The sequence below is a fragment of the Rhinatrema bivittatum genome, chromosome 5 (genome assembly GCF_901001135.1).
Source record: "Rhinatrema bivittatum chromosome 5, aRhiBiv1.1, whole genome shotgun sequence".
In the NCBI taxonomy this organism is placed as follows: Eukaryota; Metazoa; Chordata; class Amphibia; order Gymnophiona; family Rhinatrematidae; genus Rhinatrema; species Rhinatrema bivittatum.
This window is the reverse complement of record NC_042619.1, coordinates 7379273-7406805: the sequence shown is the minus strand read 5'-3', so window position 1 is coordinate 7406805 and position 27533 is coordinate 7379273. Positions and strand designations below refer to the sequence as shown.

The following is a 27533-nucleotide window of genomic DNA, read 5'->3' as shown; positions in this document are numbered from 1 at the left end:
GAGGCGATGATATTTCAGCGCCGTGAGGCGATAAAGAGTGCAAGTCCCATCTAAGCGGCTTAGCAGCTCACTGGGAGTGGGTGCTTTCGGCCTTTTCCAATGATAAGCAATCTCCATTCTTGTCGCTGTGCAGATTTGGTATACTAGTTGTTGAGCGGGAGCCGCCAAAGAGTCTCCCGGCGAGAATAGTAGCGCCTGCTCCATGGTAAGGTGACAGGGAGTCGGAAGAAGGTCTGACAACAGCTGGGAAACATAGGTCCAGAGAGGCTTGATAAATTCACAGTCCCACCACATATGGATAAATGTCCCGATTTGGTGGCAGTTTCTCCAGCAGTGTGGAGCGAGCCTAGGGTAGTAACAATGAAGTCTGAGAGGTGTTAAGTGCCACCAATATAAAATCTTGTAGTTGGCTTCAGTGATTTGAGTAGAAATATTGCCCCTGGAGACCTTGGAGAACAGGGTTGTCCAGTCCTCAGCATTGAGGGATTTCTGAAGGTCAGCCTCCCAGACTATCATGTGCGCATGTTTGGTAAAAGGGCGAGACATTAGCTGTTGATAGATCTTAGAAATAAGTCCCCCGATAGCCTTGGCTGAGGTGCAGTATCCCTCGAACAGGGAGCGTGAGGGTGATACCAGTCCTTTAGCTTGCGATTGAAGTATAAAATGACGTATCTGCATGTATGGAAGAAATTCCTTGTAGGATAGCTGGTGAATCTCCTGCAGAGTGGAGAAAGGAGTAGGCTGACCTTGATGCATAACATGATGCAAACTGGTAATCCCCGCCGATTTCCAGGGAGCGTAAGCTTTCGTAGGGAGGCCTGCAGGAAAAGTAACATTATGAAATAGATGGGTGAGTGAGGAATATGCATACGTTCCCACCAGTTGGCATCTCCACTGTTTCCAGACAAATTTAGTTTTGGTAGAAAGAGCCCTTGACATTTAAAATCTCTCCCACCCACCTCAAACTTGCTCTTATATAACTTGTGTGTTGGGGAGGAGAATAATGATAGCATTATTCCACCTTCCACCTGGCCAGAATGGTGAGAGAGACAGACAGTGAAATGCTAAGAGAAATTAGGGAAGCTAACCAAATTGGTGGTGCGGTAATAATGGGAGACTTCAATTACCCCAATATAGACTGGGTAAATGTATCATCGGGTCACGCTAGAGAGATAACGTTCCTGGATGGAGTAAATGATAGCTTTATGGAGCAATTGGTTCAGGAACCGACGAGAGAGGGAGCAATTTTAGATCTAATTCTCAGTGGAGCACAGGACTTGGTGAGAGAGGTAACTGTGGTGGGGCCGCTTGGCAATAGTGATCATAATATGATCAAATTTGATTTAATGACTGGAAGAGGAACAGTATGCAAATCCAAGGCTCTCGTGCTAAACTTTCAAAAGGGAAACTGATAAAATGAGAAAATTAGTTAGGAAAAAACTGAAAGGTGCAGCTGTAAAGGTAAAAAGAGTGCAAGAGGTGTGGACATTGTTTAAAAAAAATACCATCCTAGAAGCACAGTCCAGATGTATTCCACACATTAAGAAAGGTGGAAAGAAGGCAAAATGATTACCAGTTAAAAGGGGAGGTGAAAGAAGCTATTTTAGCCAGAAGATCTTCATTCAAAAATTGGAAGAAGGATCCATCAGAAGTAAATAGGATAAAGTATAAGCGCTGGCAAGTTAAATGTAAGACATTGATAAGACAGGCTAAGAGAGAATTTGAAAAGAAGTTGGCCGTAGATGCAAAAACTCACAGTAAAAACTTTTTAAAATATATCTGAAGCAGTAAGCCTGTGAAATGAGTCAGTGGGCCGTTAGATGATCGAGGGGTTAAAGGGGCACTTAAAGAAGATAAGGCCATCGCAGAAAGATTAAATGATTTCTTTGCTTCAATGTTTTACTGAAGAGGATGTTGGAGAGAAACCCGTTCCAGAGAAGGTTTTCATGGGTAATGATTCAGATGGACTGAACCAAATCACGGTGAACCTGGAAGATGTGGTAGGCCTGAAGAGTAGTAAAACACCTGGACCGGATGGTATACACCTCAATGTTATGAAGGAACTAAAAAATGAAATTCATTACCAGAGGATGTGGTTAGTGCAGTTAGTGTAGCTGGGTTTAAAAAAGGTTTGGATAAGTTCTAGGATAAATCCATAAACTGCTATGACTGTAATTAATAAGCAGTAGAAGCTTGTGATCTATCTAATGTTGGGTACTTGCCATGTACTTGTGACTTGGATTGGCCACTGTTGGAAACAGGATACTGTATTTGATGGACCTTGGTCTGACCCAGTATGGCATTTCTTATGTTAACTTATGAGTCCCTGCCTGGGAGTGCTAGGGATGTAATAAGTAGGTGCATTAGAATTAGTTGCAGGGAGTCCCTGCCTGGGAGTGCTAGGGATGTAATAAGTAGGTGTATTAGAATTAGTTGTAGCGAGTCCCTGCCTGGGATGTAATAAGTAGGTGTATTAGAATTAGTTGTAGGGAATCCCTGCCTGCGAGTGCTAGGGATGTAATAGGTAAGTGTATTAGAATTAGTTGCAGGGAGTCCCTGTCTGCGAGTGCTAGGGATGTAATAAGTAGGTGTATTAGAATTAGTTGCAGCGAGTGCTAGGGATGTAATAAGTAGGTGTATTAGAATTAGTTGCAGGGAGTCCCTGCCTGCGAGTGCTAGGGATGTAATGAGTAGGTGCATTAGAACTAGTTGCAGGGAGTCCCTGTCTGGGAGTGCTAGGGATGTAATAAGTAGGTGTATTAGAATTAGTTGCAGGGAGTCCCTGCCTGTGAGTGCTAGGTATGTAATAAGTAGGTGTATTAGAATTAGTTGCAGGGAGTCCCTGCCTGGCAGTGCTAGGGATGTAATATGTAGGTGTATTAGAATTAGTTGCAGGGCGTCCCTGCCTGCGAGTGCTAGGGATGTAATAAGTAGGTGTAGTAGAATTAGTTGCAGGGAGTCCCTGTCTGGGAGTGCTAGGGATGTAATAAGTAGGTGTATTAGAATTAGTTGTAGGGAATCCCTGCCTGGGAGTGCTAGGGATGTAATAAGTAGGTGTATTAGAATTAGTTGTAGGGAGTCCCTGCCTGCGAGTGCTAGGGATGTAATATGTAGGTGTATTAGAATTAGTTGCAGGGCGTCCCTGCCTGCGAGTGCTAGGGATGTAATAAGTAGGTGTAGTAGAATTAGTTGCAGGCAGTCCCTGCCTGCGAGTGCTAGGGATGTAATAAGTAGGTGTATTAGAATTAGTTGCAGGGAGTGCTAGGGATGTAATAAGTAGGTGTATTAGAATTAGTGTAGGGAGTCCCTGTCTGGGAGTGCTAGGGATGTAATAAGTAGGTGTATTAGAATTAGTTGCAGGGCGTCCCTGCCTGCAAGTGCTAGGGATGTAATAAGTAGGTGTAGTAGAATTAGTTGCAGGGAGTGCTAGGGATGTAATAAGTAGGTGTATTAGAATTAGTGTAGGGAGTCCCTGTCTGGGAGTGCTAGGGATGTAATAAGTAGGTGTATTAGAATTAGTGTAGGGAGTCCCTGTCTGGGAGTACTAGGGATGTAATATGTAGGTGTATTAGCATTAGTTCCAGGGCTGCAGAGTTCTAGTAGCTGCATTGATCCTTGAGGAAAGTGGATTCTTTGCAGGTTGTGACCTTTTTTAGGCCAACATAAAAAATTATACAGAAATGTAGGAGTAGTAGAACGCCTTTTTTGGTTGGGGGTGGATGCTATGTCAACGAAGCTCTGTTCTCTTCCCTCTGCCTTTTTCACCCCCCACCCCCTCTCTTTCTCTGCTTCCACCTTCTCCCTCACTCCTCACTTCTCTTTTCTCCTTTGATCCCTCGCCAGTAGCAGGAGTTGGTCTAAGGCATCACTGCTTTCCGTGTTCCCTCTCCTCTTCCTTTTCGGCTACCTGCCCGGACTGCTGGTTTAAACCACGGGGCTGCACAGAGTCCTGTGCGATTCAAGGCAGCAATCATGGCCATTGGTGGAAGACTCTGCCCCTGAATAGCTGCTGCCTTCCTGACCCAGCCCTGGATCTCCCTGCTGATTCTGCAGGAAGGGCCTATTTTTGGGCCTCCCCATTCTGACACCTATGCAAAAATTTATTTATTTTATTTGTTGATTTTTATATATCAACATTCGTCGGAACATCCTGCCGGTTTACATTGTAACAAAATAACGAGAGAGAAATACAATAAACAGGGAAAGGGGGTGCAGTAGGAAGGATAGGGAAAGAGAAATTTGATAGGAACATTTGAAGAAAATAAAACTAACAATATGTACAGGTGGGCTGGTAGGTACCAGACCAGTGATGGCAGTGACAGGGAGAGGGGGGGGGGGGGGGGGGGGGGGAATGGTAGGGTAGGCTTAAAGGAGGGTGAGGGGAAACTAATAACAGAATTTAGGCGTCATTGCTTAGAGGGGAGAAACCCTATATTTTGGAGTCTTTGCTTGGGGAGAGGAGGAGAGGGGAAAGGGTGGACTGTGGGGTTAGAGTGCAAGCTAACAGATCGATACTGTAACGTGCGGTTGAAGATTTCCCGTCGGTAACGTGCTGGGATCGCACAATTCGGATGTGTAAGGCGATCCAGCGATCCAGTCTCCAGTTTCACGCGTCCTTAGCGCTTCTTAAAACAGACGCATAACCCTTTCCGCACCCAGCATATATATGATATGTAAATGAACGAATTAGCTGTATAATGAAGGGATTAGCTATTCCCCTCCGATACTGTGATGCGTGCTCAGATTATCTCCTTTGTAACCCGCTATTTTGCCGCGTCCTTAACCTGTTAGTTTACCACTACCCTCTACTTGGTGTTAGTGTGGTGTTCGAAAATTAAAACGGGAATAAAGTGTAAAAAATGGGGGTAAAACCAAAGGGAGTAAAGTGTAAAAAAACCATGGACGACCTCCATATTAACATTGCAGCGTAAGTTGTTTATATATATGTATAAATACCTGTCGCTTTCCCAGGCGTGCGGTCATCGAGGCGGCGGTGGGAGCCGGCGGGCGGGTGGGCGCGTGTTCGATCCAGGCTGCGGCCGGGTGGGCGTGCATTCATCCAGGCAGAGGGAGCCGGCGGCGAAAGCGGCTTCCAGAGGCCGCTTTCGCCGCCGGCTCCCTCTGCCTGGATGAATGCACCATCCCCGCCGGCAGTGAATGAATGCCGGTGCGATTTCGGCGCTCAAGGCAGTCACATGGCGTGACCTCAAGCGTCGTGATGTCACGCCTTGAGCGCCGAAATCGCACCGGCATTCATTCACTGCCGGCGGGGGCCGTGCATTCATCCGGCCGCGGCCTGGATCGAACACGCGCCCACCCGGCCGCTGCTTGGATGAACGGGCGCCCATCCGCCCGCCGGCTCCCGCCGCCTGGATGACCGCACGCCTGGGGGATTCAGAAAGCGACAGGTATTTATACATATATATAAACAACTTACGCTGCAATGTTAATATGGAGGTCGTCCATGGTTTTTTACACTTTACTCCCTTTGGTTTTACCCCCATTTTTTACACTTTATTCCCGTTTTAATTTTCGCCTTGCTTCGGGAGGGGGGGGGGGGGGGGGAACCATCCACTTCCTGGTACCTGTCGTTTCAAATGTCATTTGAAATGACAGGCACCAGCGCACCCAGGATACTGTATAGGCGCTGTATTAGCGCCTATACAGTAAAATGGGTTGCGCGGGCCTAACGCTTGCCTAAGGCTTCGCAGACGCGACATGCATTTGCATGCAATTTGAAGAGAGTATCGAGCGGTAGGTGAAGAGAACTGTGCATGCAGGGAACGAGGGTGCGCCCGGCACTGCCGCACTGTTTCTACCGCGGCCTTAGAGTATCGATCTGTAAGTTTGGTCAACGTCTGGATACGCTAATGTAAAGAGCCAGGTTTTGACCCCTTTTTAAAATGTAGACAGGTTAGGTTCTAGATGGAGGGCCGTGGGCAGGGTGTTCCATAGGGAAGGGCCAGCAACGGAGAAAGCCCTTTCTCTATTACACGAGCTTTAGAGAACCCTCCAGGGTCCTCTTTCCATTGTCACATGTGACATAGGGTCCTGTGTCATCTTGAAAGCTCATTTACTACTATGTTTGAATTACTTTTACTGGCCCAGTTTAAAAAATATTAAAGCCTACAAAAAAATGCCGGGTAGGTCTGAAGATGGAACCCCTGCTTTGGTGTCACAACACTTATTTGATTTATTTTCCACTTTTCAGGCCCTTCAAAGTAGATTAAATTCAGATACTGTGGGTATTTCCCTGTCCCTCCAGGGCTTACAGTCTAAGTTTATACCTGAGGCAATGAAGGGTGAAGTGGTTTGCCCCGAGACGCAAGGAGCAGCTGCAGTATTTGAACCCTGGCTTCTCTGATTTGCGGCTGCTTTATCCACTTCTGTCCTTTTTCCTTTTAGATAGTGAATCCACACTTGCTGAAAGATCTGACTGAGAGGAATCTATGGAATGAAGAGATGAAAAACCAGATCATTGCCTATAATGGCTCCATTCAGGTACAGTTTTTGATGACAAAGCCTCGCAATGAAAGAGTAATAAAATGTTATTAGGAAAAGGTATTATACAGTTCTCTCGCCAGAAGGCAGCCATCACCTCTTCACATTTTTCATTCTCTCCAGGACATGTGCCTGTTCTTGCCAGATTGTTGCTGTTTTTTGCTATTGTATGTTTGAAATTAGATAATAAAGCCCTCATTACCATGTCTGACCTGGTCTAGGTTGTTAATAAATAGCCGGTATTGATTTCCAACCAAAAACTAGTGTGAAAACACTTAAAGGATATAATGGACACAGAAGTAGCCTTTTCCTGGGGAAGTGGTGTGCTCGAATGCTCACTGCTCCCCTTTCCCTTTGGCAGAATATCCCAGAGATTCCTGGTGACCTGAAGGAACTTTACAAGACAGTGTGGGAGATCTCTCAGAAAACAGTCATCACGATGGCGGCAGACCGCGGGGCTTTCATCGATCAGAGCCAGTCCCTGAATATCCACATTGCTGAACCCAACTACGGCAAGCTCACCAGCATGCACTTCTTCGGCTGGAAGCAGGTAGGCCCTCCTGTGGAGGAAATGTTGCCCTGGGCACCAAATAGGTGAAATCGGTTATTGGTGCTGCTATAGACAATCTCATGCCACGGTAGGGAAGGGATTGGTGAGTGTGCCGGATATGAGTCGTATGGCTTTCTAAAAACTTGAGCAAGGTGCATTTGAAGTAGGATTTGCTGTTTGTGGTGCCCTATTTCTCAGGATTGTGAAATAAAAATTTCATGTTTTAACCTCCCTGTTTTTCTTATCTGCTCGTACATTTATACTGTTTGCCTTATCTATGAAAAACCAAACAGTATAATATTACTACTTTTCATTCCAAGGCCTACAAAGGTAGAAACCTACAGGAACCATCTCTGGGGTAGAAGTTCAGCTTTTATTTTAGCTATAGAAGTACACCAGCAATTTGCTTGCAGAATGTACAATATCAAAAAGTACAGTCACATCTTATTGCCTAACATGTATTCTCTTTCAGTAATGAATGAATGTTTAGGTTCCATCCCCATCAAGCATACATGTATGGAAGTTGAAGATACTACACAATTCCATATCCATAGACATGAATGATTACCTCATAAAATAACAGGGTGACACTATTTTATATGCCGTCAACATCTGACAGTAACTTCCAAGGATGCTATTTGATAGTTATTTCATTTCCTGTTCATATGCAGATCAGTCCAGACAAGTGGGTTTTTTCATCCCTACCAGCAGATGGAGGCAGAGAAAACACAAACTTTGAGGCACTGCTACATATTTGAGGGTGCCACCTGTAGTCCCCCCAGTATTTATCTGTCTCCAGCAGATGGTAGAGGTGCAAACCTGCAGTTCCCTGTACGTACCCGGATCAGTCCAGACTGGGTTATGCCTCCCTTCCAGCAGATGGAGACAGAGAAAAACTTGAAGGGCACCCTCACTTAACCTGGTGTGCTTCCTGCAGCCCTTCAGTATTTCTCTGTCTCCAGCAAATGGAGGTGGTGCCAACCCTGCAGTCTTGCCCTGATCCTTGGGTTTAGGCTCTTTCCCTTAAAAAAAAAAACAAAACAAACCCCCCCCCCCCCCAAAAGCAAACTTTATAACTGAATCAAGCAGAGGGTTGGCAGATCCTGCAGGGTCATCCCCCCTGGTTACAAGCTTTGGAGCTGGGTTGGTTACCCCGCGGGGCTCTGGTCGTGGAGAGATTACAGGTGGTTATTTACTCTTTCAGATAATAAAAAGGACTAGGGGGCACTCCATGAAGTTAGCATGTGGCACATTTAAAACTAATGGGAGAAAATTCTTTTTCACTCAGTGCACAATTAAGCTCTGGAATTTGTTGCCAGAGGATGTGGTTAGTGCAGTTAGTGTAGCTGGCTTTAAGAAAGGTTTGGAGAAGTTCTTGGAGAAGTCCATTAACTGCTATTAATCAAGTTGACTTATGCCAGTAATAGCAGTGGCTATTCCCTAAGTAGCATGGGATCTACTTAGGTTTGGGTACTTGTCAGGTACTTGTAGCCTTGATTGACCACTGTTGGAAACCGGATGCTGGGCTTGATGGACCCTTGGTCTGATCCAGTATGGATATTTTTTATGTTCTTAAAAGATCAGATTGCTGGAGGATAAGAAAAGCAATAAGACATTTCTTCCCTGGTCCCATTTCCAGGTTTTGAGGTTTCGTTCCAGCAAAGGGACTATGACCTCAGTGTTGAGGCAGTCCTTTTGGGGTTCTTGCAGGTTCTCCAGAGACTGTTCCGGTCAGGGGACTAAAGGGGGATAGACCTCACAATGATGCCACGATTGGCCACTCCTCGGTGTTAGTTCTATGGGCAGGCTGTCCTGCTTTTACGGGGTGTGGCTCAAGATCATCTCAGACTGATGGGTTCTGGAGGTAATAAGAGACGGCTATGCCTTAGAATTTTCACGCCCAGTCAGAGAAACCTTTTCTGGAGTCCCACTGCTTTTCGCAAAGCAAACGGGATGCAGTGGGAGGGACTCCTCAATTTACTAGACTTCAGTGCCCTAGTTCCGGTTCCACTGGACAAACAAGGATGGGGGAGGTACTCCATTTATTTTGTGGTTCCCATGAAGGACACATACCATTCCATTTTGGATTTGCAAAAGGTCAACGTTGCTTTGCAGGTGCCGCGTTTCCGGATGAAGACGTTGCATACCATAATAGCAGTCCGCAAAGGAGAGTTCCTGGCGTCTTTGGATCTGACGGATCCATCCCTTTCGGGTTGGCCATGGCTCCTCGAACTTTCACAAAAGTAATGGTGATAATGGCAATGGCCTTGATGCAAAAGGGGATTCTGGTCCATCCATATCTGGACGATTGGCATATTAGAGCAAAGTTGGAGGAGGAGTGCTGTCGGTCCATGCAGAAAGTGAGGGATACCTTGAGTTTGCTGGGTTGGGTGATCAATCTGGCAGAGTTACCTGGTTCCATCTCTGCGATACCCAACAAGACAGGGTGTTCCTGATGGCGGACAGTTTGTCGAAGTTACAGGTGAAGTGTCTGAGCCTGTCAGAGATTGCTTGCAGGTGCAGGGTTCCATGGATTCAACACTGGATTTGGTTCTGTGGACCTTTGCTCACATGCATCCATTACAAAGGGCACTTTTGTCCAGGTGGAATCCATTGTTAGAATATCATCTGCTGTTACCACTTCTAGTAGAGTCGATCCAGTCTTTCGTGGTGGCTCTTGTGATGCAATCTGGAAAAGGGAGTGGATCTGGAGACCCCAGACTGGGTGGTGGTGACTACTGATGCCAGCCTCAAGGAGTAGGGGCCAGTGTGTCTGGGTCATTCTGCCCAGGGTCTCTGGTCAGCGGCGGAGGCATCCTGGTCCATCAATCTCTCGTCTGGAGATGAGAGCGGTGTGCATGGCTATGTAGATCTTCCTGCCCTGGTTCGAGTTTTCTTGGACAATGCGACAGCGGTAGCGTACATTAATAGCCAGGGAGGAATGAAGAGTCTTGCGGTGGCTCAGCAAACTCTGCAACTGTTTGTGCGGGCGCAATGGCACCTTGAGGGAATTGCAGCATCGCATGTCGCAGGTGTAGACAATGTTCAGATGGATTTCCTCAGCAGGCAATAGATGGATTCCGGGAAGTGGGAGTTGGCTCCCGAAGCCTGGGATCACATTTGTGCCAGTTCGGGCGTTCCCCAGTTGGCCCTCATGGCAACGCGGGCCAGCACTAAGATGACACGATTTTTCAGTCGCCGAAGAGAGCCTGGTTCGGTAGGACCTAACGCTCTCATGTGCCCGTGGCTGAAGGGGGTCCTTCTGTATGCGTTTCCTCCTTGGCCACTCATAGGTCTAGTGTTATGGCGCATAGAGATGCATCCAGGGTCAGTGGTGCTAGTGGCACCAGAGTGGCTTTGTCACCCTTGGTTCGTGGATCTGTTGTATCTTTAGCGATGGACAAGCCTCTTTGCTTGGCTCACCTATCAGGGTTGCTCCAGCAAGAACCCATATCTTCAGATCGGGAGGATTGCTTTTGTGAGTCTGAGGTTGCGCCTGAAAGGGTATTCAAAACCAGTAATTTCCACTCTACTCCAGGCTAGGCTGCCTGCTATGTCTATGGCATATGTCAGGTTCTGGGAAGGTCTTTAAGACCTGGTGTCTTCAGCAACAGCTGGATGCTCTGTTGGTGGGAGTCCCGCACATTTTGTCCTTTCTGCAGCTGGGCTTGTCTAAGGGCCTGGCCTATAGTTCACTGCTGGTCCAGGTTGTAGCCTTGGGTTGTCTGAGGGGCAAATGGCGGGGAAGGTCTTTATCCTCTCATCCCGATGTAGTTCGTTTCATGAAGGGGGTTAAGCATATACGACCTCCGGTTCGGAAGGTATGTCCAGATTGGAACCTCAACTTAGTTTTGCAGATTCTCTGTGGAGCGCCTTTTGAGCCTTTAAGGAAAGCTTTTTTGAAGGCTGTTACATTGAAGATGGTATTTCTGATTGCGACTTGTTCAGCCAGGATGACTTTGGTGCTTCAGGGGCTGTCTTGTTGAGATCCCTTTTTGCGAATTGCTGGTGGCAGGGTGACCTTTCATCCTTTTGCTGAAAGTTGTTTCTGCTTTTCATGTGAATCAGACAGTTGTCTGCATTTCCAGAGTGGTCTAAGGATTCCGCGCAAGATAGGGACCTTCATGTTCTGGATGTGCATCGCACTCTGTTGTGGTGTTTGAACAATAACTTTTGGCGATCAGGCCATCTTTTTGTGGTGTTCAGTTGAGAAGGGTGAGAACTTCAAAGGCTACGTTGTCCCATTGGCTGAAAGACTATTTGCTCGGCCTATATTTGTAAGGGTTGCGCATTTCCGACGGGTCTCAAGGTGCATACAACTAGATTGCAGAGTGTTAATTAGTGTCTCCCCAAGAGATATGCAGGGCTGCGGTGTGGTCCTTGCTGCATTCTTTCACCAAGCATTACTGTTTGGATGTTCAAGTGCAAGAGGATGCAACTTTTGGTGAAAGTGGGTTGAGAACAGGTCTTTCGAGTTCCCGCCTGGTGTAGAGGTGCTTAGATACATCCCATTTATCTGGACTGATCTGGGTATGAACAGGAAAGGAAAACTGGTTTTTAACCTGCTAATTTTCGCTCCTGTAATACCACAGATCAGTCCAGAGACTGATTTTTAGTGTAATTCAGTTCTATACTTTAAGACTACAGTACCCACCCCATTGCTGCCAAAAGACCGAATTTCCTGGTGAATTTCTCACAGTATATCAGACTTTTTTCCATGACTCATAAGTTGTGGGTTTTTTGTTGTGTTTTTTTTTTGAGTGAAGTAGTTTTCAAACTGGTTTTTGGCTGGAGGTATGTTGATCTTTACTTCAGAGGGTTCCAACCCTGGGTTTTCCGGTTCCCCTTGGGAAAGGGGAATTCTATCTACTTTGTGACTTGGGTACAGATCAATACTGAGAGACTGCAGGTGGCACTCTCGTTACGTAGCAGTGCCTCAGTTTTGTTCTCTGTCTCCATCTGCTGTTAGGGATGAATGAAACCCGCTTGTCTGGACTGATCTGTGGTATTACAGGAATGAAAATTAGCAGGTAAGAACTCATTTTTCTTTATCTAATCAATGAAATCATTTTAAGATTACTATAGAGCTCTTCAGACTTTATAACAGGGTTCCTGCATCCCAATAAATTTTCTCCATACAAAAAAAAAAAATCGGAAGCCAGCACAGTGGCAGGTGCTGTACACTGCCCTGCAGAGAGCCTGACCAGGATTCCCAGGCCAGCACTCTGCTTTCTGGTCTGGTCAAAGCTGGGATGCTGTGAAGGCAACATTCACAGCCCCCAAGAACAGGGCATCCCAGCCATCGTAAAGCAGCAACACCCAGTGGCCTGATCTTAGGGCCCATGTACCAGAAAGAAATTCTGGTACATGGGCACCAGCCAAGGACTGCCTGCCGCTGCAGTGACTAGGCTGAGTGAGCTGGGAGAGGATATAAAATAAAATAGGGAAAGATCCTGGATAATTGTGAATGAAAGCTGCTGGTGCCAGATCCAGCTCTAGTTCTGATTGAGCAGGAAGCAACTGCCAGGCCAAACCCTGCTGCCCACCCCCAAAAATAGAAATTGGAGTATCAGGTCTTAAAAATATTTTTTTTTTCTGTTCTTGCTGACTGCTCGCCACAGTCCCCTTTGCTTATAACTCATGGAGCTCTGGCCATTGTGGAGTGTGTGTTTCCCATGGATTTTGCGCTGCAGCAATTTCCTTTTTTTTTTTTTTCCCCCCCCAGAACTGGGCGAAGTGTTGACTAGAAGACCAGACTTCTGTGGCCTCACTCTTTATTCATGTAGACATGGGGAATTCCTCATTACTAACCTGTTTGCCATTTGCAGGGTCTGAAGACTGGGATGTACTATTTGAGGACAAAGCCAGCCGCTAACCCAATTCAGTTCACCTTGAACAAGGAGAAGCTAAAGGAGAAGAAAACAGATGAGGAAGAGAAGCAGCAAGAGAAGGAGAGGAACACGGCGGCCATGGTGTGTTCCTTGGAGAACAGAGATGAGTGTCTGATGTGTGGATCCTAGGCCAGGAGGAAAGAGCTTGAAGGGCAGTTTTACTGCTATTGGAACAATTTCTTAATTTTGTCTCCTAATGTAGAGGGCTCATTGTGCTTGCTGGAGGCATAGAAATGGCTTTTGGAAGGGTTAAAGTGCAGTAGCTTCATTCCTGTTTGGGTAGAAGAGCTCTCCACACATGGACTCTGTATATCTCCTGCTATATGAGATTTCCACACATGGACTGTTTCTCGTGATCACAACCATTAGCAGTGCTCTCTAGGCAGCGCTTGCATTAACTAGCAGTCTTCACTATTATTGGACATAAACATGTACAGGAAAACTCCAAGGAACTGATGTTCATTACTGTACAGATCTGTTACAATGAATTAAAAGTCATTTTTCAATATGAAACTGCACTGCAGTGTTTCAGTTTGTCGTCAGAGGTAGGCTGGCGGATTCGTACTGCAAGCATGCAATTTCTTGTGTTAGAATGAGCATCTGCCGTTATCCTGTTTAAATACCTAGTGGTGTTCTTACCATGTCCAGAGGATTTGGGGAGCCTTGGTATCCAACTGTGGAAGGATGTCATAACAGCCTAAAAACTAAAAACAAAAGTTGGTTTTACCTACATCATTGAGAAGAAAAAAATGCTACTGTGTGCATGGCATGCTGACACTGATTTTCTACTAAAGTACTTTGGTGCATGTGTGTCAGAGTACATCATCTAATGAAGTGTGGTTTGAAGATGCCTAAGACATATTTTTCAGGTGCTCTAATGTACTTTAAAAGGGTAATCTTTTTGACCTTTCTGGCAAGCTTTGTTTCAAAACTTTTTTGCTTGCCTTACTACTTTCCAGCTAACTTGCACTGGAAAAGGTACAGAGAGGGGTGACCAAAATGATAAAGGGGTTGCAATGACTCCCCTATGAGGAAAGACTGAAGAGGTTAGGACTTTTCAGCTTGGAGAAGAGACTGCTGAGGGGGGATATGATAGAGGTGTTTAAAATCATGAGAGGTCTAGAATGGGTAAATATGAATCTGTTTACTCTTTCAGATAAAAAAAAATAGAAGCACTAAGGGGTACTCCGTGAAGTTAGCAAGTAGCACATTTAAATACATAGAAATAGAAGGCAGAAAAAAACCAGTAGGTCCATCGAGACTGCCCTGCAATCTTGTTTTGAATTTGAATCACAGATCTTTAGTCTGGGTACTTTCATTGTCACTAGGATTTACTTGAAGCTAATTAACCCTTTTTTTTCTATAGCTCTTTAGGGGGTCCACGTAGTCTAACTCATTCCCTATTGGGAATTAGTTCTTTTTCACTCAACGCACACGCTCTGGATTTCTTTGCCGGAGGATATGGTTAGGGCTGTTAAAGTACCTGGGTTTAAAAAAGGTTTGGATAAGTTCCTGCAGTAGAATTCCATCAACTGCTGTTAATCAAGTTGAATTAGGGAATAGCCACCACTATTAATGGCAATAGAAGCTTGGGATCAAATGATACTTATAATATGGATTGGCTGCTGTTGGAAGCAGAATACTGGGCTTGTTGGAATCTTGCTCTGACCCAGTAAGGCAACTTATGTTCTTATGCTGGTGCTTCTGTATTTTTATATTTTATTAATATAGTAAATGACGGCAGAAAAGGACCAAACTGTCCATCCAGTCTCCCTACAGCAGTATCCGCCACGCTGTACAAGTCACCCCTATACTTATCAGTTTCCCAGACCATCAAAGTCAGGACCCTTGTTGGTTGCTGTTTGAGTCCAATTCTCAGTCACCTCCTGTCTCTGAAGCAGAGAGCAAGGTTGGAGCTGCATCAATAGTTTCAGGCTTATTGGTTACGGGCAGTAACAGCGATATCAGCAAGTTTATCCCCGTGCTTGTTTTCCCAGACCGTAAAATTCAATGTCCTTGTTGCTTGCTGCCTGAATCTAATTCCCCTTTTCCTCTTTTCTCCCTACTGTGGAAGCAGAGAACAATTGATGGAGTTGCATCAATATATGAAAGACCCAAGTGATCTATCCATTTTGCCCAGCAAGTGGTTTAAATTATTTTTTTTTGGATAGTAATTGCTGCTCTATGCAGGTTATTCCTATGCCTTCTGTTATGGGTAATAACTGCCAATCCGTGCAGGTTACCCCTTTTCTTCATTTCCATTTCTTCTTCCTGAGGGAATATTGAGAGCAGAACATTTTGTTGGTGGCTGAAGAGGATCGGTGAATTCTGCTTGCTGGGTAATACTGGGACTTAAAAGTTTGAGGTGGTGAAATTGTGGGGTGTATCATTCTTTAGTCTGTGTGCTTTGATTAAAAGCTAGGACAGGTAAGTGATTTCCTTTAGTGTGTGTGTTTGGGCCTTGAATTAAAACAAAAAAGCAAGTTGGGATTAATAAAATTTCTTTAGTGTGTTTGTGAGCTACTGTAAGTATTTTTTGTTAGTACTAGAACTGTAAGTTTACAAAGATCACTTACTTCATCTGAAAAGGTGAAAATTCTTGTTCCTGGGGAATTAGTCACTAGTTTTGGGCACCCATCCCAGGCTCTCTTTCTGTTAAATGGATAACCTTCACACCAAATAAAAGGAAAATGTTTTAAATAGTTAATTTGTGAGTTTTAATATTATAACGTTAACCCAGATTTTAGTGACTAATTTTAGTCTTGTTGCTGGTGATTCACAAACTGTCACCTAGTTATGAAGTTAAAAACCTTAAACTTTAAAAGACAAACAATTTAAAATCCTTTAAATTGAGAGTTCCTGTTTGTACCCCAGATCAATCCAGTATCCTGGGTTTTGCCTCCCTACGAGCAGATGGAGACAGAGAAGAAAAGCTTTACTGGCACTGCAGTCCCTCAGTATTTCTGTCTAGAGGTGTAAAACCTACAGTCTAGGACAGTGGTTCTCAACCCTGTCCTGGGGAACCCCCCCACCCCCCAGCCAGTCGGGTTTTCAGGATATCCACAATGAATATGCAGGAGAGAAAATTTGCATGTTCCCTGTACGTACCAGGATCAGTCCAGGACACCTGGGTTGTGACTCCGCACCAGTAGATGGAGACAGACTAAAACTTGTGGGCGGAGCCATATATGCCCCTGTGCCAGTCACAGCCCCTCAGTCTTACTCTGTCTCCAGTAGGTGGTGCAGGTTTGGTCACAGCCCCGGTTCCCTGGGGTTTTTTTCTTTATGGTCAGGGTTCCTTGGTTAGTTAGTTTTGTTTAGTGTTAAACACATAAGTTTTCTGCTTTTTTTCTGATCTTTGGATTCCCGCTGGTCCTGCCTCCCAGGGGGGTTTTGGAAAGTCCTGAGGGGACCATCCCCCCCTGGTCGAGGCCGCTGCTAGGGTCGAGGACCCGCCTTTTGCAGTAGCAGCGTCGGGGGTGACACCGGGGAGCCCGGTTCACTCACCCCCGCTGGAACACAGGCCTCAGGACCGAGGACAGCGGCAGTAGTAAAAAAAAAAAAAAAGTTTGGCTGTTTTTATTTTGCGGCGGCTCCTGTTTTACTTCAGTGCCGGCTCTCCGTTCCTTCGAGGGGGGGGGACTGTTGGTGCGCGTCCGCTTCAATTATTTAATTTAATTTCTTTTTATTGCTTCTCTCCTCCTCCTCGCTCGCGCGGCTCGTGGCATGCCGAGAGGCTCGGTTTGCCGCGTGCGCGGCTTTCTAGAGAAAAAGTTTGCTCTGTCAGCATTTCTGGCGGCGAGGGTTCGTCGGGGGCCGCTCCGGGGGTCCGGGCTCGAACGCCGCGATCTCCGGCGCGCGAATCTGCCGTCGCTGCAGGCCCGGGGGACCCGTTCCCGCTCAGCGCGGGAGCGGCGGCCATTTTAGCATCAGGCCGGGAAACCACGAGGGAGGCAGCAGGAGATGGCGGCTTGCCTCCCGCGCTTTCTCCACAACGGCGACCCGCTGGGGGTGGCCCCGGGGGAGCGGGGTCTCCCGTGCATTCCGGATCTGGGGAGTCCAGTTCCGGGTCTTCCTACTCCGCAGATTTCGCGCTCTTATTGCGTAAGTTTTTAAAATGCAAGCGCCGCAGTAAATCCGGGAAGACAGGTGCAGCGAAGGGATCTGGCAGATCCACCAGATCCCGGAAGAGGAAATCTATCACGGGCCCTGATGGGGGCGCCATACGGCGAAGCCGTCCCTTGCGGGGTGTTCCGCAGGACACGGACTCAAGCTCTTCCTCCCAGGGAGAGGATGACCCGGCCGAGGAGCCTCTGGGGGGGGGCTGATGGTGCGCCGGATGAAGGTCCGTCTCAGCCAGCAGGGGGAAAAGGAAATCCTGCCGTCGAGGGGGACGGCCCTAAGGTGGTTCGCTTGTTCCGTAGGGAGGAACTGTCCCCGCTTATCCCGGCTATACTCCAGGAGCTGGGAGTGGAAGCGCCTGCGGTGGTGCCCAGACAGGGAGCTAATATGGACCCAGTTCTACTGGGCCTCACGGGGCCCGCAGTGGTTTTTCCGTTCATCTTTACGGTCTCGGACATCCTGTTCCGGGAGTGGGACACTTCGGAGCTGGGCCTCAAGGTGAGCAAGGCCATGAGGAGGCGCTGGAACTGCTCCGTCTGCCGAAAGTGGATTCGGCGGTGTCCGCCGTAACGAAGCGGTCGACGATTCCTGTTACGGGAGCCACAGCTCTCAAGGATATCCAAGACAGGAAGCTGGAGGTACAGCTAAAGAAAATTTTTGAGGTGTCCGCTTTAGGGGTCCGTGCAGCCATCTGTAGTAATTTCGCTTGGCGGGCCAGCCTGCGCTGGGCACAGCATCTGAAGGCTAATGCAGGTCTCTCGGAAGGGGAGGCCAGGCAAGCTGATCAGCTCAAGGCGGCGATTGCTTATAGTGCTGATGCGCTCCATGATCTCCTTCGGTACCTCGGCTAGATCCATGGTTTCGGCGGTGTCGGCTCGTCGGCTCCGCTGGCTTCGCAACTGGGCGGCGGACGGATCATCCAAGGCCCATCTAGGGGCCCTGCCGTTCAAAGGAAAGTTGTTGTTTGGCAAGGAGTTGGATGAGTTGATGTTGTCCCTTGGTTAGAATAGGGCATTCAGGCTGCCGGAGGATCGGTCTAGATCTCGGTCTTCTTTCACGGGCCGTTCCCGCTTCCGCGGCGACAGAAGATCCCGTCCGCAGGGGGCCGCTGGCTCTTCTTACCGTTCGGGGCCCTCACGGTCGTCCTCTTGGTCCCAGTCCTTTCGAGGAAAAAGATTCGGCCGTCAGGGAGGAGCCCAGGGAGGCGCGGGTCCAAAATCCTCCCAATGAGATGAGGCCGGTCCATCCCTCGCAGCAGCTGCGGTCGTTCGTCCCAAACGTGGGAGCTCGGCTGCAGTTGTTTGCCGAGGTATGGGCCCAAATAACGTCGGACCAGTGGGTTCTCGACGTGATAATTCAAGGTTACGCGTTAGATTTTGCACGGACCCCATTCGACAAGTTCCTGGTGTCGCCATGCAAGTGCCCCATAAAGCGCGCAGCGGTAAGGGGAACCCTCCAACGGTTGCAAGCCTTAGGGGCAGTTCCCCCGTGCCCATAGGGCAGCAGGGCTTCGGCCGTTACTCCATTTACTTCATCGTGTCAAAGACCAATTTTGGATCTGAAAGGTGTAAACAGATGCCTTCGCATTCCACGCTTCAAAATGGAGACAATTCGGTCGGTAATTGCCTCAGTCCGGCTCGGCGAATTCCTGGCATCCTTGGATCTCACGGAGGCGTACCTTCACATCGGCATCCAGCCGTCCTACCATCGGTTCCTCAGGTTATGTATCCTGGGCCGACATTATCAGTTCCGAGCCCTTCCCTTCGGCCTGGCCACGGCTCCCCGGACATTCACCAAGGTGATGGTGGTGGTCGCAGCTCAGCTTCGGAGAGAGGGGTTGCTGGTACACCCCTACTTGGACGATTGGCTGATTCGAGCCAAATCCGAGGCTCAGTGCCGGCAGGCAGTCAACAGGGTTGTCGCTCTCTTGCGATCCCTGGGATGGGTGGTGAGCCTCAGCAAGAGCCACCTAGTTCCCACTCAGTCTCTGGAGTACCTGGGGGCCCTGTTCGATACCAGGAAGGGCAAAGTGTTCCTGTCTCTGGACAGAGTTCGCAAGCTTCAGTGTCAGGTTCGCCGCTTGTTGTCTCTTCGGCTACCACTGGTCTCTGATTATCTGACGGTTTTGGGTTCTATGGCTTCAACTCTATCATTGGTCCCTTGGGCTTTTGCTCATCTGTGTCCTTTGCAATCAGCGTTGCTTTCCCGTTGGAAGCCGGTGTCGGAGGAGTTTCATCTACCACTTCCGCAAGCAGACCACTTGACTGGCGGAGTGTCTCTCCTGGGGCCCAACTGGACGGTGGTAACCATGGACGCCAGTCTCTCTGGCTGGGGAGCAGTCTGCCTGGGCAGGTCAGGGCAGGGCAGGTGGCCCTCGACCCAAACTCAGTGGTCCATCAATCGTCTGGAGACCCGGGCGGTGCGTCTGGCTCTACAGTCCTTTCTGCCGCTGATACGGGGAAAGGCGGTTCGGGTGTTGTCGGGCAATGCCACCACCGTATCCTACATTAATCGCCAGGGGGGAACGAGAAGTCCTGGCGTGGCAGAGGAGGCGCAGCTCTTGCTAGCTTGGGCAGAGCGCAATCTCAGCGACCTAGCAGCGTCTCACATTGCCGGGGTCGACAACGTTCAGGCGGATTTTCTCAGCCGTCATCATCTGGATCCCGGAGAGTGGGAGCTGGCGCCGGAGACTTTTCACCTCATTTGCCGAAAGCGGGGGACGCCTCATATGGACCTCATGGCTACCTGGCAGAATGCCAAGGCGCCCAGGTTTTACAGCCGTCGGAGAGAGAGAGGAGCCGAAGGCGTCGACGCGTTGGTCCTTCCTTGGCCGACGAGTGTCCTGTTGTACGTGTTCCCTCCGTGGCCGATGATCGGCAAGATTCTTCGGCGCATCGAATTGCATCCGGCAAGTGTAATCTTGGTAGCGCCAGAATGGCTGCGGCGACCGTGGTTCGCAGACCTCTTCCAGTTGTCGATAGCGTCTTCCCTTCGCTTCCAGGGGTTTCCGGGCCTCCTCCGTCAAGGTCCCGTTTGTTCGGCGGATGCGGATCACTTCTGGCTCGCGGCATGGCTTTTGAGAGGCAGCACTTGCAGAGGAAAGGTTATTCGGATGCGGTAGTCGCTACGTTGTTGCAGGCCCGAAAGCAGTCTACCTCGATGACTTATGTTCGCGTCTGGGTAGTCTTCGACGAATGGTGCACGGAGCGCAATGTGGTTCCTACCGTGGCTCCCGTATCCGATATGCTTTTGTTTCTGCAGGCCGGCGTGGCTAAAGGCTTATCGTACAGTACCCTTAGGGTCCAGGTGGCGGCTCTGGGGTGTCTGAGGGGCAAGGGGCACAAGGGTTCCCTGGCTCTGCATCCAGATGTTGCGCGTTTTCTCAGGGGGGCTAAACACCTTCGTCCTCCATTGCGCCACCCCTGTCCGTCATGGAATCTCGATTGGGTATTCTCTGCGTTGTGCTCGTCTCCTTTCGAGCCCATTAAACGGGCAACTCTCAAGGATCTTACATTAAAGGTAGTTTTCCTTGTCGCAATTGCATCGGCGCGTCGCGTCTCAGAGTTGCAGGCACTGTCCTGTAGAGAGCCGTTCCTTCGGATCTCGGATTCTGGAGTCTCTTTACGGACGTTTCGGCGTTCCACGTGAAGCAGTCCATTGAGCTTCCAGCTTTTCCCATTCACGATGCGTCGCTGCCACAGATGTAGGAGTTGCGGAGGTTGGATGTCCGGAGGGCAGTCCCTCGCTATCTAGAGGTCACCAATCCGTTCCGAGTTACGGATCATCTTTTTGGTCTCAGGCCCAAAGCGTGGGGGTCCGGCTTCCCGGGCTACGATTGCACGCTGGCTCAAGGAGGCCATTGGTTCAGCGTACATAGTACGGGGAAAGTCTATGCCGCAGGGTCTCCGAGCACATTCTACCCGTGCCCACGCTGCTTCCTGGGCAGAGGCTTCTCAGGTGTCGCCCCAGGAGATTTGCAGGGCGGCTACTTGGAAGTCGTTGCATACCTTTACACGTCATTACCGGCTGGATGTTCGAGACACTGCCGGGGGTTTTGGAGTGGGGGTACTCCGTGCGGGACTCTCTGCTTCCCACCCTCGGTAAGTTAGCTCTGGTACATCCCAGGTGTCCTGGACTGATCCTGGTACGTACAGGGAAAGGAAAATTAGTTTCTTACCTGATAATTTTCGTTCCTGTAGTACCAAGGATCAGTCCAGGATCCCGCCCCAGCTGCTCTGAAGAATCGAAGAGTCCGCTCGTTGAGTTGTTAGGTTGCTGTTTCTCGTTTTGAGAGTTTTGTTCCAGTTGGGGGTTTTTGGACATGGCTCCCGTTGGGGATAGTTTCTGTAGTTAGTTTACCTGTCCTATGCTACTTTGACATTACGTAAGACTGAGGGGCTGTGACTGGCACAGGGGCATATATGGCTCCGCCCACAAGTTTTAGTCTGTCTCCATCTACTAGTGCGGAGTCACAACCCAGGTGTCCTGGACTGATCCTTGGTACTACAGGAACGAAAATTATCAGGTAAGAAACTAATTTTCCTTTATGGAGGCAGTGTATGCAAATTTTCTCTCATACATATTCATTGTGGATATCCTGAAAACCCGGCTGGCTGGGGGGGTTCCCAGGACAGGGTTGAGAACCACTGGTCTAGGGCGTGAAAAAATAAAGGGGGGAAAAAGATGTGAGAAGTATTAGAATAGAAGAAAAGGAGATTCCAGGGAGTTGTCAAGTTTCTGGTTGAGGCAGCCAAGCAAGGGAGTTGGTGACCCTTTATGTAGGCTTGGAAGTGAATCCATGAGGGACTCTGAAAATTGGTGATCCAGCTCCCCCGTTGTCACGACTTAATCTCCAATTTAGCATTGACCTCTGCAGCACTTCATTCAGGCATTGCCTGATTTATTAAAATTTATTAAAAAAACAAAACCTCAAGGGAGCGGTGCTTTGGGGAAACGCAGAAGTAAGGGGTCAGAGTGGCTGCTGTGAGAACAGGGATCGGCAATCTCCTCCAAGCCTAGTGAATCAGGACTTCTACCACTGAGGCTGTGCAGACAGGAGTGCATGCGGCAGGCTTTATGACATGGGCTAAGAAGACCAGCAAGCACTGCTGTTTGTGTGGGGAGACGCGTGCAAGTCTTACCGCGGCAGGGCTGTGCACAAGATGTCTCTGGGGATGAGGGCAACTTGGGGGAGAATGGTGCAGCTCCAGCAGGGAGATGTTCGACACGGTCGGCAGAAGCAAGTCAGGGGGGCTGCATGGGTAAATGCGGGAACAAGCCATTTGAAATAAGTTGCAGCAGCAAGGGTAGCCCCGGGCCAAGCTGGGGATTCTCCTCCATTATCCCCACCTGATCAGAGCGCTGCAGGGGTTCAGAGGGACTCTGAGAATGCGCATGCAGATATGAATGGTCTGCAGGATGGCGATTCAGAAGACTCAGGATTTTTTAAACAAAGTTTCTGTTGATCTTGCATAAGACCTTTCTAGCCAGGAAGGTTGCTGGGGGAGGGGGGGGGGGGAGAGATAGAGTAGGCAATCCAGCACAAGACCATCCAAAAGGTGCAAAGTGGATACAAGACAGGTCCACGAGAGTCTGGTGAGTCCTAGGCCAAGCAGGGCGGCAGGACAGTTCCAGAGAGGACTTAGACTCAGATGCAGGGAGTGAACTGGCAGATGAGGCTCCAGATCAGACCTGGGCAAGGGGCGGCCCGCGGGCTGAATCCGGCCCGCCTAAGGTCTGTGACCGGCCCGCCCACTGCTGAGAGCAGACGGGTAATGAGGCACGCTGCCTTCCCTTGCAGAGGGAAGGCAGCAGTTCATTCTCCGCTCCCTCGCTCCCCGATTGGCCGGCCAATCGGGGAGCGAGGGAGCGGAGAATGAACTGTTTTTTGTTTTTTTTTTTACAGCGTCCGGTGGCGGGGAGGGAGTAACTCGAGTGAAGGCACGCTGCCCGATTGGCCGGTGCTGGGCAAGCACCGGCCAATCGGACAGCGTGCCTTCGCTCGAGTTTCTTGCCTACATACCCGTATTTTTCACTCCATAAGACGCACTTTTTTCCCCCCAAAAGTGGTGGGGGGGAAATGTATGTGCGTCTTATGGAGCGAATATTAAAAAAAAAAAAATCTAACAAACCCCCCCACCCTCCTGACTCCCCCAAGACCTGCCGACTTAATTTACTACAACCCCCCACCCTCCTGACCCCCCCAAGACCTGCCAAACGTCCCTGGTGGTCCAGCGGGGTCCGGGAACGATCTCCTGGGCTTCGGCCGTCGGCTGCCAGTAAACAAAATGGCGCCGACGGCCCTTTGCCCTCACTATGTCACTGGGACCGACCGCAGCTATTGGTCGGTCTCAGTGACATAGTGAGGGCAAAGGGCCGTCGGCGCCATTTTGTTTACTGGCAGCCGACGGCTGAAGCCCAGGAGATCGTTCCCGGACCGCTCCTGGACCCCAGCTAGACTACCAGGGACGTTTGGCAGGTCTTGGGGGGGGTCAGGAGGGTGGGGGTTGTTAATTTAAAGGGTTGGGATGGGGTTTTTTTGGGGGGGGGGAGGGGTTCCCAGAGAAAGAAAAGTTTTCTGATCTGGGGAGTGGACTGAAATGGCCCTCCCCAGACCCGAAAACAAAATGGGGAGAAAAAAACAAAACGATGCGCTCCCCTAATTTGCTCCATAAGACGCCCAGACGCAGAGCCGGTTTAGCACAAATTTTTTTTTTTTTTATTTTCCCCCTCTGAATCCTAGGTGCGTCTTATAGTCCGGTGCATCTTATGAAGCGAAAAATACGGTATGTCACAGTTCCGCCTTTCGTGGTCTTTTTTTCAGGGGTCCCCAACCACCGGTCCGCAGACCGGGACTGGGCCGTGGGAGTTTTTTGCCGGTCCGCGGCGCGCTCCCGGTCTCTCCCGCTGCCGTTGCCGCTGGGCTGTCAGCACATTCAAGCCCAGTGGTAACGGCAGCGGTGTTAGAAGCTGTGGCACCCACGGCTGGCCTTTTCTTCTTCCCGCGCCTGCACCCCCCCCTCCCGTGACCCGGAACAGGAAGTGATACACGGAGCGGTGCGCGGGAAGGAGAAAGAGCAGTGCCGCGTCGGCTGCAGCGTCGGTCCCCGAGCAATTGAAGCAGCCGGTAATCGAGAAAGGAGTCAGCAGCATGAGCCTCCCGCGGCCGATGGGATTCTTCTTTCTTGGCCTGCGGGGGCTGCTGCAGCTCCCATTTGTGCTCGGGGGGGGGGGGGGGAGAGGAAGTGAGTAAGAGAGAGTGAGAAGCAGCCAGCCAGCCTGTGTGTGATTGACTGGTCAGAGAGCTGATGTGTGTGTGTGTGTATGTGAGAGAATGAAAGTGATTGCTCAGGGAGATGACTGATGTGTATGTGAGAGTGTGAGACATTAGTCAGGGAGGTGACTGATGTGTGTGTGTGTGTGTGTGAGAGAGAAAAAGCATGGAAGTGAGAAGTCTGGGTATGTGGGAAAGCATGAGCGAAGGAAGCCTGGAGTTGTGGGAGTGAGAAACCTGGGTGAGTGTGCATGCATGAGAGAGAGACTGCTTGGTAAGGTGACTGTGTGTGTGAGAGAAAAAGACTGGTGTGTGTGAATGTGAGAGAATGTGATTCAGGGAATGAGAAGCCTGTGCACGTGGAGAGTGAGCATGGAAATGAGAGAGACTGGTGTGTGTGTGTAACAGAGAGAAAGTGATTATGGGAATGAGAAGCCTGTGCATGTGAAGAGAGTGAGCATGAGTGAGAAACCTGGGTGTGTGTGAGACACAGCATGGGAGGGAGAAGCCTGTATATCTGAAAGAGAACATGGGAGTGAGAGACTGGTGTGTGTGTGAGAGAGAGAAAGAAAGTGATTATGGGAATGAGAAGCCTGTGCATGTGGAGAGAACAAGCATGGGAGTGAGAGACTGGTGAGTGAGTGTGTGTGAGAGAGAGAGAGAGACAGAGAAAGTGATTATGAGAGTGAGAAGACCATATATGTAAGTAGAACACGGGAGTGGGAAGCCTGTGTGTGTATGGCATGAGAGAAACTGTTCAGGAAGGTGACTGGTGTGTGTGTGCCAATGACTGTTTGGGAGATGATTGGTGTGTGAGAGACAGAAACTGGGCATGGGGGCATGACTGGTATGGTGTGTGTGTGTGAGAGACATGGGCACTAAGGAAGAGGACCATAAGAATAGAGCTTAGCTTCTACTGCTGCTTCTGGTGTGTGCCACGGCCTGCAGGGAAGGGGAGTAGGAGAGCTGCTGGAGGGGGTAAGTAAAGGTGGCTTTAAGTTTATTTTTCTTGACTGCCATTTTAATTGTGTGATGTCTGCTTTTTTGAAATATTTTATTGGTGTTTGGAGAATGTTTAATAGTTTTTATGAGTTTTTAATTGTTGGATGTTATTCTGTTCATAGCTGTTTTGAAACATTTATTCTGCTTATTAGTATAGTTTTACAATTATTTCTGTGTGGGGATCTATAGTGCTTGCTAGTTCTGTTTTCCTAATAAGAGGTGTATTGGTTTTTTGGACCTGATTTAATATTTGTAGTGTTGCCTTTTCATAGATAGGGTTGCTCCTGTTTGAGTGTATTCCATAATACAGGTGTAACTGTGTGCGGATTAGTTTATGTGCATTACTACAGATCCTGGGAGTATGTTAGGTCGGTTCTGTGTCTGTTACTGAGATGAGATATTTTGCTAGCATGTAAGCGTTTGTATCGGTCTTATTTGTTGTGTTTTCTCAGAGGACATGCATTGGTGGTAAACTGCTGTCTTTTCATAAGTAGGGCTATTGAGAACTGAGTTAATTATATTAGTCCGGCCCTCTAAAACCATCCCAATTTCTCATGCGGCCCCCCATGGGAAAATTAATTGCCCACCCCTGCTCCAGATGGAGACTTAGTGTAATATCTTTCAGATTGGGACGAGGTGCCTGTGGTGGAGGGGGATGACCCTAGGGTGGTCCACCTATTTAGAAGAGTGGAGTTGTGGCCTCTGATTCTGTATGTGTTGGAACTGGGCATTAAGCTGCTGCAGGAAGAGTCCAATTGGGAGGGAGCAGACCCTGTCTTGGACAGGTTGAGAGGTCAGCGAAAACCTTCCTTTTCCATAAGTCTGTGAAAAAGCTGGTGGTCAGGGAGTGAGATACTCTGGAGACTGGTCTGAAAGTGGGCCAAGCAATGGGAAAGTGGTACTCCCTTCCAGAGGATGCTCTTGAGCTGTTAAATGTTTCTAAAGGTGTATGCTTCTGTCTTAGCAGTGACCAGGAAAACCACTATCTCAATAACAGGGTCTGCGGCACCAAGAGAAGCGCAAGACTTTAAGTTGGAAATTCAGCTGAAAAGGATTTTTTTGAGGTTTCAGTGTTGGGCATTTGTGCTGCAGTGTGTAGCAGTTTTATGCAGAGAGAATATTTGCGTTGGATGCATCTTCAGAAGAAGGGTGCAAGTTCCTCGGTCTCTACTAAGCAGGCTGAGCACCTGGAGGCGACTGTGGCTTTCGATACGGTCAACCATTCAATCCTTCTTGACAGACTAGCTGACATTGGTATCTCAGGCACTGCCCTCGACTGGTTCCGTTCATTTCTCAGCAACAGATCATTCAAGGTCAAAATCAATAACAAAGAATCACAGCCAATCAGCTCGAACCTGGGAGTTCCGCAAGGTTCCTCCCTCTCCCCAACCCTCTTCAACATTTATCTTCTACCTCTCTGCTTCCTTCTATCTAAGCTGAAAATCAAACATCTTGTATACGCGGATGACGTACAAATTCTCATCCCTATTAGGAAGTCCCTACAAAAATCTTTAATCTTCTGGGAATATTGCTTTCAGGAAATCAGCTCTCTTCTCACCAAACTTAACTTAGTCATCAACAAGGACAAAACTGAATACCTCATCTCCCAGGAAGACAACTTCATTCCTAGAGAGACATCCTCCATTATAATTGGTCAACCACAAAGACATCAACTCTATTCCCAATCTCCTTACAACTATCCTGGACAACCTCAAAAACACATCCTACGTAAGAGATCTAGGCGTGCTTCTGGACAATCAGCTGAACCTCAAAAGATTTATTTATTTATTTAAAAACTTTTCTATACCGTCGCTAAGTTATGTACTATCGCAATGGTTTACAAAAAGGCACAAATAGGTATATATAGGTATGTATCGTACATTCTAACAGGTGCCAACTAAAAACGGTTACAATTTCATTAATAAAGTTAAATTTTTGGGTAGTGATGGATTAGTCTGGTAAAGTTTAAGGTACTTTATTTCGGTCTATTTCTCTACCGTATTATGTATTTATAATATTGTGATGCCATTTGTAAATAACACAATTAAAGAGTGCTTTTTCAAATTACAAGTTCTGAAAAAGCTAAAACCCCTTTTGCACTCACACGATTTCCGCCTTGTTCTTCAATCAATCATCCTTACCAAAGTTGACTACTGTAACGCTTTGCTACTCTGTCTACCAGCTACCACCATTA

General features: G+C 48.5%; 1 protein-coding gene across 2 annotated transcripts in view; it reads left to right on the top strand.

Moving 5' to 3' along the window:
• RRM1 (ribonucleotide reductase catalytic subunit M1) overlaps window positions 1-13455 on the top strand; it is a 241352-nt gene extending 227897 nt beyond the window's left edge. For both annotated transcript variants that reach the window (XM_029601937.1, XM_029601936.1), the window contains exons 17-19: window positions 6406-6501; window positions 6863-7051; window positions 12880-13455. In XM_029601937.1, coding sequence (XP_029457797.1) covers window positions 6406-6501; window positions 6863-7051; window positions 12880-13071 — 477 coding nt within the window. In that variant the 3' untranslated portion in view covers window positions 13072-13455. The remainder of the gene's footprint in view (window positions 1-6405; window positions 6502-6862; window positions 7052-12879) is intronic.
• The last annotated feature ends 14078 nt before the right edge of the window (window positions 13456-27533 follow it).